This window comes from Ctenopharyngodon idella, chromosome 3 (genome assembly GCF_019924925.1).
Source record: "Ctenopharyngodon idella isolate HZGC_01 chromosome 3, HZGC01, whole genome shotgun sequence".
NCBI classification, from domain to species: Eukaryota; Metazoa; Chordata; class Actinopteri; order Cypriniformes; family Xenocyprididae; genus Ctenopharyngodon; species Ctenopharyngodon idella.
Window position 1 is genome coordinate 4,911,679 of NC_067222.1, and position 12,779 is coordinate 4,924,457.

The following is a 12,779-nucleotide window of genomic DNA, read 5'->3' on the forward strand; positions in this document are numbered from 1 at the left end:
GATATTTGCAGCCGCTGGGAATCACTGGCTGCCCACAATGTTCTGTGCACTGAAAAATGTCTCACAACAATCCTGCTGTTGAAGATTAAAAGTGAAGAAGCTGTCAGAGTATCTCTTACCAGCATCACAGTTACGCCGAAAACACAGCAGGCTCATCAATAACAGAAAAACACCAACTACATGAACATATACAAACAGTGATATCATTGACAGCTTTTGCAAAACTGCAGTGCAGAAGAGGAGGAGTTGCCTGGAATGAAAGGGAGACAGAAGAAATGAATTATTAGTCTAATTCAGATTAGACTTAAAAAATAATGTTTACAACAATAAATTTACAAGGAAAGCTATAGGGCAAGACAATAAATATTAAAATACACACGGTCAAAAGTGTTTTCTACAAGTGTAAACACTGTGTTTACTAAATCACTTACCAAAGATTTCTGTGATGTTTTAGCAATTGTTTCCACTCATCATGATCATGTAGAACCAGTGAACAGCAACACTTCTGCTAAAATTATCATTTAGACACTTTGCAGCTCAAATAATGCACATTTTAAAAGGAAGAATTCATGCAATTGCATTTAACTTAATTAAAACAACAATAAAAAAAAAATAACAAACAAATAAGCAAAAATAAATAAATATCCAGCTGTAATTATTTTATCTGGTAATCAATATTATGATACAAATTCTATCTATAGAATTTAACTCGAAAAAAAAATCCATTTAATTGATTTTTTTAACAAATAAACAAAAATGTTATTATGAAATCATTTTCTGTGGTTTTAAGCTTTTAAAATAAATAAATAAATAAATAAATAAATAAATAAATGTTATTTTTAAACATTTTAAATAAATAAATAAATAACCATTTGAAATTATTTTTTTGGTTTTAATCTTTTTAAATGAATGAATAAATAATTTTTAAACTTTTTAAATAAATCAGTCAATAACCCATGTGAAATTATTTTCTGTGGTTTTAAGCTTTTTAAACAAACAAACAAACAAACAAACAAACAAACAAACAAACGCTATTTTTAATATTTTTGAATAAATAAATAAATAACAATTTGAAATTATTTTCTGTGGTTTTAAGCTTTTTAAACAAACAAACAAACAAATATTATTTTTAAGCATTTTAAATAAATCAACAACCACTTGAAATTATTTTCTGTGGTTTAAAGCTTTAAGTTTTAATCAATCAATCAATCAATTAATTAATTGAAATAATTTTCTTTGGCAATCAATATTATTCCACAAATGCTACTGATAAAGCTCAACTTGCACTGAACCCCACATCTTCCTTTAACACCCTTGTAAATGGTGTCTAATTTATCATCAGCCATCTTTTGATTATGTGTGACACAAAGAGTTTAATCCAATATTTCATAAACTAAAGAAATAGCTTAAGATAGGGCATCTGTGTGTGAACGTCAGAGAATCATGAATTTTATTAAAACCGTATTTATTTAGAACCAACACAATCAAACAAATTCCCTTCAGAGTTGTGCAGACTATCATTGCAGTGGCAGAGAATCATGGGAAATCCTTGATGGACTGATAGTAAACATCACAGACAGAAGGCTGTTAATTAACATCCTTCTCGAGGGTATACGCTATAATAGCTTATTAAATGCATATCTTCCATTATCATTCATTTTCTGTCACTCATTTTTCTTACCTTGATTGCTTTCTATTGCTTTTGTCTGTTTGTTCAACGTGTCAGAGATCATGAAAGGCAAGGATGACTCCTATTCAAAACTAGCAGACAATACGTACGAATGGCTGAATCAACCAAATTTATTCACCATTAGTCTACAAGTACAGATTAAAAAACACACACACGCACATTACTGTACACATTTGTGTCGTCAAATATACTTCGGGTGGGTTGATTATGCTCGAAAATGTCAGAACGAAAGCAATGAAAACGCAAAAAGCAACCCATAATAACCCACAAAGCGAACTCACTGTTTAACTGCAGCTAACCGAGCGTATTTACAATCACCTACGGCACAGGTCCACTGAAAAAAATCCATGAAACTGAGAAACCAAACGGAGAGATAATGCGACAAAGGAAAAGAAAACAGACGTCAGTTTTATTGTGCTTTTAAACCCTTTCCCCACTTCGGTATCGAAACGGGATGCGTTTTGAGAAGAGGCACTCGCTAAAGTGCTTACACCAGTTTATATTCAAGAAGAATCGCTATCGCTATGTTTAGGACTCAAGTTAGAAATCATAAATCTATATACACTACCGCTCAAAAATAATTATGACTTTTTAATGTTTTTGAAAGAAGTCTCTTATTCTCACCAAGGCTGCATTTATTTGATCAAAAATACAATTAAAAATAGTAAAACTGTGAAATATTATTACAATTTAAAAATATAGCTGCAAGCAGCAATTAAGGGTCCAAGCACAACAGACGCAAACAAGGAAGCTAGCAGCAGACCAACAATGTCATAATGGACTATGATAGCAACTGAAACAAAGACACTACATGTCAATCAGACCAACAGTTCTGTAGTTAGAGCCAATTTCATGTTTTGTTCAATTATAGCGCCACCAAGTGGCCACTTTTTTGTGTGTCCTCAGAGTGCCCCCATACATAAGCGTGTCAAATTTGGTAAAAATATCTCATTTCGTTTAGGAGTGAACACATAAAAAATTACCCACACCTGACTTTGATTACATTTTTTTGCCACTAACTATCAAAATTTCGACAGTTGGTCATTATAGTCAAAGACCTATGTTTCTGATTTTCCTATGGTGGTTTCGTCTCGATCAGACTGACAGTTTCTAAGATATTCGCAAATGTTGTTTAAATGCTAAATCACATTTAAACAACATTTGCACTAACCATAAGGTGAAACCTAGTATGTTTGGCATCACTGGACTCAGCAAGGATTCAGGAATCCAAGGAAATGACACCTGTGAAAATAAGCCAATAATATCCAAAGATATAAGCATGTAAATATTTTCTGGTCTGAAACTTCCCAGACTCCTTCAGGGCATCGTGCCAGGGACCCATACCGAGTTTTGTAATGATATGTTCATGTGTTTGTAAAATACAGCATTTTACTACAAAATTCAAAATGGCTGATGCCCAAAATGGCCGATGCGCAAAATGGCCGAAATAGGAAGTTGGCAGGAAGCCCCAAATGTAAGAACACCTTTATGATTTTTGGACAAACCGTTCTTAAGTTATAAGCAAAAATAACCATTTTTCATATCTCCGTTGAGGAGATACAGCCTTACGTCTATTTTCATAAAATTCGTTCTTGCATTTTTCGAAAATGGTTTGACAAATCAACTTGAATTCCACAACTTTTTGTCTGCATGGTCTGAAGATGATCTGGTTCAATTTTCGTGAAAATCGGAGCAACTGCCTAGGAGAAGTTTGAAAAAAAATTCGGAAAATTCAAAATGGCGGGAAAATTTTTATGATGGAAAGTTACGTCATAGGGTCGAATCGTCATAAGCATAAATATGAGTGAAACTTTGGACAGGTGGTGGCGCTAGAGGGATTGAGTTACAGACTCCAAATTTTCTATGGTGACATTTCAGACTGTCTTCTATCTGTGTGCCAAACTTCACAACTTTCCCACAAGCGGTTCTATGGGCTGACATAGACTTCCAGAGCAGAAGAAGAAGAAGAACGCTACGGGTACAATAGGTGCCTACACACCTTCAGTGCTTGGCCCCTAATAAGTGTTTTCTATGTGAATATGTCTTAAAATGTTATTTATTCCTGTGATCAAAGCTGAATTTTCAGCATCATTTCTCCAGTCTTCAGTGTCACATGATCCTTCAGAAATCATTCTAATATGCTGATCTGGTGATCAGAAGAGACTCCTTTCAAAAACATTTAAAAAAATCTTAATTATTCCAAACGTTTGACCGGCAGTGCAGTTTTTTTTTTTTGATACTGTATGTATATAAAGTCAGTGCAAGTTCATAACAGTTCAGTCCTGATTCTGGAAAAAATAGTTTCAGGTCTCTGTTTCTAGTCCGGCGTCCGCGCGCGAAGCCCTTGCGTTTGCTCTACGTGCGAGGAGATCCGGGTCGCTTCGGAAAGTGTGGATCTTATCCCAGCTGACCCAGAACTGATGGAGTGGAAAGCTTGCGCTGGAAGCGGGAACAGGTCAAGGTTGGATGCTTAAAAAAAGAAACCTGTCGAAGTGGGACGCCACAGCCACACATTTCCCGAGCTGGATTGTTTGTTGACATCATTCGCTCTCCCGTCTTCTCCCATCTCTCTCAGACAGTTACTTCGGTCTTACTTGCGGTTCTGTACTGATGATGGTGGTGTCCCGGTATGTACTGCAGGTGGTCGACTGTGTGCATCCGTCGGTTGGCGAACGCCTGCCGTTTATTTCCCACCTGCGCACTGTTAACAGTCAGTGTGTTGTAGGACTCGTTGTTGTTGCTGCTGCTGCTGGGGTGCGAGTGCATCTTCATCATTTTGTAGTGTCGGTCCATGACCGGCGTGGTCGGCACGAACATGTCCGTGTGGGAAAGCGCCCGCGACATGGCCTTCTCCCGGAAGTTTGAGCGCCGCAAGGAGAGCATCTTATCCGGGGAGAGCAGCGGATCCTGGGAGAGCAGTCGGTCGGCCGACAGCAGCTGCTCCTCAGACAGGATGCGACCGTGGTACGGAGACAGACCGCCGGCGCCTCCTGTGTACGAGGACAGGTCGTAGTCCCGGTGCGGCCTGGAGTGCGCGGGCGAGAGCACGTGGTCCTGGGACATGGCACGCTGGACGCGCTTAGGCTTCTGGCGCTGCGCGGGCGGATCCACATTCAGCTTGATCATGTGCGTCTGCAGGTTGCCGCTGCGAGGCGTCAGGTCGGGCAGATGGTGCTTCCGTATGTAGTACTCATCGTCCTTGTCACCTGAGAATGAGAGAGCAGAGTGCCGCTGTTAAACTATTGAAAAATGTTTATGTTGATTAAAAGAAAATAAAAGTTAAATGAAATTCAATAACATTTTATGGCTTTAATTTTATAATTTTAAATTTTTAAATTTTAACTATTAAACTATTTGAAAAAAATGTTTAATTCAAATAAAATAAATGTAAATGTAAATTAAATAAAATGTTATAACTTTTGTTTTTGTTAATGTTATGTTTTTTATAACATTTTAAATGGTAATTTTAAAATTTTAACTAATAAACTTGAAAAACCTTTGTTAATTCATATAAAATAAACATTCATTGAAATTAAATAAAATTTTGTAAGTAATTTTACAATTTTAAATTTTATAAATGTTTAAAATTGTAACTATTAAACTATTGAAAAACATAACTGAAATAAAATAAACATTAATTGAAATAAAATGTTATAACTAATTTGATCATTTTAAATTTTATACATTTTTAAATGTTAACTTAAACTATTTGAAACATGTTTATGTTGATTCAAATAAAATAAACTTTAACTGAAATTAAATACAATTTTATAACTTTCATTTTATAATTTTAAGTTTGATACATTTTTAAATTTTAACCATTAAACTATTTGAAAAATGTTTGTTAATTCAAATAATATAAATGTAAATTCAAATAAAATAAAAAATAAAAATTCACCATATTTTATTTACATGCATTATTTTATTTCAGTTAGTTTCAGTTAAACTAAAACTGAAAATAAGTAAACTAAAAATAAATAGACATATTCAAAACTAATAAAACAACACAGGCAAACAACCAAAAAACTAAGAAAATGAAAAAAAATAAAACTACTGAAAAACAAACAAACTTGAATTTATTTCAATTCAAATAAACTGCAACTGAAGTAAAATATAAATAAAATACTTTATTCTATTTTAGTTATTTGCCAAGGCATCATTTGTCATTTTCATTTAATTTAAATTAAAACGGAAAAATAAATAAATAAATAAATAAATAAGCATATACAAAACTAAATGAAAACAAACAAAAATGATAAAAACAATAAAAAAACATAACACAATTACTAAAACTTAACTATTGAAAAACAGTTACATTCATTGAAATAAAAAAAAATAAAGAAAAAAATTAAACTGAAAACTTAAACTGAAATAAAATTTAAAAAAATAAGTAGACATTTTAAAAACTAATAAAGTTTAAAATAATAATAATAATAATAATAATAAAACCAGCAAAATTTCTAAAACTTTTCTGTTTCTAAAGTTAATTGAATTAAAATAAATGTTAACTGAAAAAAACTTATTTTATATCAGTTAGGTTCTCAACATTTCTAATTTAGAATCTAGTTTAGTTTACACTGAAGTACTAAAATTGACACTGAACAGCAAACAAAAACATCAAAAAACAATAAAATTACAAAAACTTAAACCGAAAATGGAAAATATAAAAATAAAAACTTAATATTCAAAATATGAATACAATAATAACGCTGGATCATGAGTCACATCAGCAGAAATCAAACAGAACAAAGTCTGACTGATAAGAAAAAAAAAAAAAAAAAAAAAAAAAAAAAACACAACCCCCCCTAAAAAGTGCAGCTGATGCTGAAGCTACAGCTGAAGCAAACTATTTTGCTGAGGTAAAATGCTGTAGTAAATTGTTTTTATGTCTCTGTTTCCTCGCTTCCTCTATTTTTATTGCTCTGTTAATCTTTTCTTTGTTTTCTCAACAATGGCACAGGAAACACAGTGTTTGGACTGAGACTACGATGATGAGTCTCTGTGGAGCGGGGAAATGAGCGTGTGTGTGTTTGTTGAGGAGCAGATGAACTCAGGGATAGGGCACTTCTCCTGAGATGCTGCTCTAGTCTTGTTAAAGCTTCTTTCTAGTTATTTGTGAAGCAGTAGGCGTCTGTGGCAGATGCTTGGCAGATGTTTTCGTGATCTATACTAGAAAAAAATAAAACAGTATGGAATATGCAAAAAAGTTTTTTAAATGGTGCTGCACTCTAGCTGCACGATTAACGACTTAACATGATGACAAGCTACAGTTTTCAAGCAGCTTCCCCAAAATGGCTGCCCATGACATCATTTCCTGTCTGAACAGCTTCGGACAGAGAGCAAAGTTGCGAACAAAAACAGATGAATTGTTCAGCACAAGACTGGATATCGATTCCCCGCTGAACTGTTTATCTGGGAGCTAATGAAGACAGGGTGGAGAGTTGGCCGGTGTGTGTAGTTCAGAATTACCATCACTGACACTGAAGGGTTTGGCAGACGCCGCGGCCGAACTCATTCCAAAGGCCGAATGTGCCGACGCGAGGGCGTGACATTAGATGTGAAAAGGTCAGGCGAACAGGCCTAAGGCCCCGCGCTGGCTAACGGTCACTCTCGGACCCCAGAGCTCAATTATCTATCAGATAAGAGGGAATCTAATGCCACAGACTTCAGCTGATGAATATGAGCGACTGGCCATCCTGCACTCTTAGAAATAAAGCTTCTTTATTGACACTGATGGTTCCAGGAAGAACCCTTAACATCCATGGAATCTTTCCATTCCACTAAAGGTTCTATAGATTTTTTTTAAAATGTTCTTTACACTAAGAAAATAATGTTTCTTCAAAAGAACTGATGACTTAAAGCTTCTGTTCTCTTACTTATACTAAATGTCATTTCTCTTTCTCTATTGTTGAGAATGTAATCGAATGTATAATCATTACCAGACGCCCTACAGGACAAAAACAAGTCACACCGTTCCCTCAAAATAATAAATTGTTTACATTTTTTTTAAAGCAACACCATTATAGTTGATGATGAATATTAACCAGACTTTTTCTAATATTAGTCAGGAAACCAGTCATAAGTCGCACGGGTATATTTGTTGCAGTTCATAGTTTTCAGTCATGTGACTGTCGCGGAGCCCTGGCAGGCAAAACAGCCATGTAACTGCAGCACAAGTCTGTCAATTTTCCATCTTAAAAACAAAAATATGTGAACAAGATGCAAGTTTTGGGCACTTGTGATCCATATACAGCACCTGCAGTGATTTCAATCACTAAAAACAGCAGTTTTTTTTAAAAACGCAATGTTAAAAACACTAGGGGTGGGTTGCACCAATAAGGATTAAATTAAGCAAAGTTTACCACTAATCAAGGATTTGTTGATCTGGGTTTTATTTTAAATCGAGTTGTGTTGCACCACTTATTTTTAAACACAGATTAACTATGCAGAAAGACCATTAGAATTAAAGGGCTGATCCAGCAGCATAGGCACAGGGTGAACCGATGCCAGGCTAAAGAATCCTTAGTGCAACACACCCTTAAAGTGCCTTAGTGTACTAAAATAGTGATATTAAAAGATCAAATTCAGTTGAACCCATTTTGATGATGCATACTATATATAGGCGAGCAGATGAGCCCAGAATATGGACACAACGCATTTTCTTTATAATGGTTTTCGATGAGAAAAAATTTGCTTAACGAGAAACCCTGGGTTGGCATTAATATTAGGGATGCACGGATACCATTTTTTAAGGACCGAGTACGAGTACCGATACTTTTTTTCTGGTACTCGCCGATACCGATGCCTATACATTTATTAATTTCTCTCTCTTGTTTTATTTTTAATTTTTTGGTGATGTGGCAGTTTTCCAAGCACAACACAGTGAGACAAATGAATGTAGGACAGCTTCTTTATTATTACTCTAATGAAAAAAGTAATAATTTTTATGAGCTTGTCACAAACTAAAGAACAAAAATTTCACAGTGTCCAATAACCTTCAAAGGGCATAATTACCAATATATATAATTGTTGTTATATAAAAAGATATAAATTACAAACAATAAAACAAATACTATAGAGATACATCTCAGATACAGTATGTTTATTTACCATGTATACATTTATTTAACATCTTTTGTTTTAATAACATTAATGACAAATATTTAATTAGGGTACGGTCCCTTTAAGACCGAATCCATTGATACTGACACATATCCTGTTTTCACCCACATGTTTACGTCCACTTAAGCCATAACAGACTGTATTTACGTGAGATACTCCACACGATGGACATTTTGACAACTATGTGTGCATTTGTCCATTCAGGCGCAAGGAGAACTGATCGCGCGCTGTCTGAGAGAACCGTGCGCAAGAGAGAGAGAGAGAGAGCGCGCGAGAGGGAGCGCTTCTGGTCTGTGTCATTCAACGCGATTCCGCCTATCCCGCCTTCACTAATCGATAACGAATTGTGATTGAAAGCATGCAGTTCGCAATGTGTGGGTTGTCATCATTAATTTGAAGTATTTCCACACCTCTGAGGCTGACATTGTTTCTGCTGCTGCCGCCGGTGTCTCTGTGCACGGGAAATTCTGTCAGTTACGTCACGTGAGGTATCGGTCTTTGGTATCGGGGTATTTTTTACGAGTACGAGTACAAGTACATGAGCTTGGTATCGGTGCATCCCTAATTAATATTCTGTGTTCAATTGTTTGCCTGTACAAAGTATGCATAATCAATAAGGTGTATATTGAATTTGGTCTTTTAATATCACTATCTTACTACATTAGATCTTACTACAAACTGGGTAAAAATGACTGGCAGGCAATGGAGGAAAGCCTTGTTTTGCCCGGTAGGGGGGGCGTTCCCCTCAGAGCGTGACACCACGTGAAAATTATCAATAGCTAACAATACAACATGAGACCAACATCAACATAATCCAATCACAAGATATTTCTCACGGAGTTACGACACATAAACCCCACAGGCACACAGACGCTAACTAAAATCAGATGTAGCTTTCACATGGCATTTTTGCTTATAACTTCATGAAACATGCACAGATCGTAGAATATGGCACATCATTACTTACAGTGGATGCTCCCGGTTAAAATGAGTTCAAAACCAACATAATCCAAAGCGTCGATCACGAGTTATTCCTCATGGAGGAACGATTAAAAAAATGGCCATTAAGGCCCCGATATACTTTAAGCGAAGATCTTTTTCGTTCTTCGTTTAGGTTCTAAATACCAGTTCTAAATATGTGAGCAGTGATATACTGTAATCAAACATCTGACGCCGCCCACACTGCTGAGAGCGACGTTTAGATGAATATGTAAAAATGTTGTGCGCTTTCCTCTCAGTAGCAAAATAAACACAACAAAACTGAGAAACTAGCAAGGATTTTTTTAATAAAGCATAAGAAAAGCTTCTGATCATGACAATGAGGATATGTCACGAGCTCTCTAATTTGGCACTCCAGTAAAGTCACATCGCGTTAATATTAAAACACTTTATAAAACAGATTGCTTAAAATCAAGCAGCTTTACCAGTATTAAACATGAAAAACAGTGTCAGTCTCTTATTTCATCAGAAGTTCAACTTCATTTTCTACTATAAAGCAGCTCTCCAGTGCTCATGTTTTCACTCGCAGACATCTGACTTCTACAGACTCGAGAGGAGAAATGAACTGGAAAAGATTTTTACCAAAAGTGAAAGAAGGTGTAGCCTCAGTGCACACCTACCTTATGTAATGGCAACGGACCAGCCAAAGCAAACTCTTCCAGAAAGTTTGCTTTAGCAAGTTGTTTCGAACTTCCAAAATGAACTCCAAACAAACTTTGTTTCAGCCTGATTTTGTTCGAAATGAGATATATATGAGTATATTGGGGCCTTTAGGGGGCATTAAGAGCTAAACAAAAAGGCTACCTTGGTTCCAAATGCTGTAACTTTTGATTACTTTATGCTATCACCACAAAATCTGATCCAGATGCAGCTCACATGTAGAGGAACTTCACCAAAATGAATTGTCCTCCTACCTTATTTCCTTTCTGAGATATTGCATGTCAAATAAGAAAGATATGTAAATTTATTTTTTTTTAATCTAAAACTTTTAAAAGTTTTCTATCAAACTCTCCTCACTATAGTTTTGGAGTTATGAGTCTTTACTTTCGTGTATGTCACTCAGAAAAAAAAACAACTCTAAAAATGCCTTCAGGGCTTAAAGGGTTAAAGGGCCTATTACTTGCTGAAAACATCTAAACTATATTAATCAGACTACAGAAGGCATGTAGTAGATTGTGTGCAACAGGTCTATTTGATACAGTAGGATTTATAAGGATACATTTACAACAAACATCAAAAAAAAAAAAAAAACCCTGCATGTCATCTTTAAATTGAATTCATCTCACCCTGCTCTCTCATTCTCTCTACTCTCCGATCCACCTCCCTATTAAAAACATGACTAATTGTTCCTCATTACTGCTCATTACTCTCAGGTCTGCCTCCCTGTTCGCCTCACAGCAGGTGAAGTCCGAAATTACTCAAACAGCACTACAAACAGGGCTTGTGATTTAAGACACCAGAAGCACCATTATTTACTTCCCACAGGGAACAAAGTCACGTCTAAAGCATACAAACTAAAATTGGCCTTGACTCGCCCTGGGCTTGCTTAGTTGGGGTATAAAGCACACTTAATATTTGGTAATATCATTGACTGACTGCACTGACACTATCAGATGAGAGCAAAACTTGAACTGAATGGACCATATCCACAGAACATTCTCAAGAACTTCTGCAATAACATAATCCAGCAGGAAAACTTCCGGTGAAATGTCACTTGTTGGTGTGTCGGTATCTTCAATGTCCTGAGGTAGCTTTAACAGCATCAGTAGTGTAATAAGTTTATAATCAGAATATAGTCACTTAAATAATCAGGTCTAATGGTAATTTAGCTATGCAAACACAAGACAACATAAAATAAAGACGTGTCTCAGTGAATAAAATGTGAGTTTTCACAAGTCTGCCAAAATCATTGAGCTTCAGCTGCACTGACTGACAGCTTCTGTGATTATAAAGGGAGACTGCTCACTTTGTGCAATTCATTCTCAAGAAAAGTTATTGTTTTTCATGAGATTTTCTGAGTACTTCATACTTCACCTTGACAAAACGTATTTTTAAACCTATGATTTTATAATGCTTTAGTGAAAAACTATTACAGGAAATGGCTGATATATGCGCAAATAAATGGTCATCTGCCGCTACCTGCTGGTTATAGTGGTAATTAATGTCTTTTATTTTTAAATAAGTGTTTTCTATCAAATGTTGTATTTTCTACATCTTTTTAACAAAAGGGGACAATCTCAGAAAAATGAACAAATAATTTTTTTGGTCATCAAATTAAAAATAACATTTGAGGTGCTGGAAAAATGTTGCGTGTGCGTGTCTAATTACAGACACAGCGTTTCTTATTCAAATGTTCCCATTAGCTACGTCTTTATTGCAATCAATAAAACTGGTTTATTGGCAAATTAGGTAAATGTGATAACTGCATTAAAATATGAATACAACATTAAAAGTCAGCCACTAATGGTTTTGTGTCGATGTAGAGCGAGTACAGAATGATCAGCTAACAGTTTCGCAGGAAATGCCCAAGCTGGCTTAACGACAACCAGGAAGTAACCGTGCATATGGTCAATTGAGCTGAATAATCACACTGAATAATGTCAAGCTGAATAATCTTCTGCTTGCATTGTTTCATAATTGGCTAATTTTGCAAAACTGACACTTTAATTGAACCGAACTGAATCAACATTGAACTGACTTGAGCTGAATAATGACACTGACTTTTTACAGCAGCTTTGTTTGTATCATTGATCCTGTTATTTTCCTGTTTATTGCTGTAAAGCTGCTTTGAAACAATCTGTATTGTATAAAGTGCTATAGTAATAAAGGTGACTTATCTGTAAGTCATGGCAAGTTTAGTTTTGTGATTTGTGTCCGTTTGCACTTCAGAAATAAGCTTCATTATTAATTCTTCTTGGTTTTCAGTGTTTTAATTTTCTTTATTTGGTTTTGAATGTCATTCATTTAA

At 35.2% G+C, this 12,779-nt stretch overlaps 1 protein-coding gene and 1 long non-coding RNA gene across 5 annotated transcripts in view; one reads left to right on the forward strand and one right to left on the reverse strand.

Moving 5' to 3' along the window:
* The window catches only part of LOC127508437 (uncharacterized), a 527,778-nt gene that overhangs the window by 171,252 nt on the left and 343,747 nt on the right, over positions 1-12,779 (forward strand). The gene's annotated exons all lie outside the window — the stretch shown is intronic.
* Positions 1,777-12,779, reverse strand: part of LOC127508425 (protein shisa-6-like) — a 103,338-nt gene continuing 92,335 nt past the window's right edge. For all 4 annotated transcript variants that reach the window (XM_051886318.1, XM_051886317.1, XM_051886316.1 and 1 more), the window contains one exon: positions 1,777-4,896. In XM_051886318.1, the coding sequence (XP_051742278.1) occupies positions 4,262-4,896 (635 nt within the window). In that variant the 3' untranslated portion in view covers positions 1,777-4,261. The remainder of the gene's footprint in view (positions 4,897-12,779) is intronic.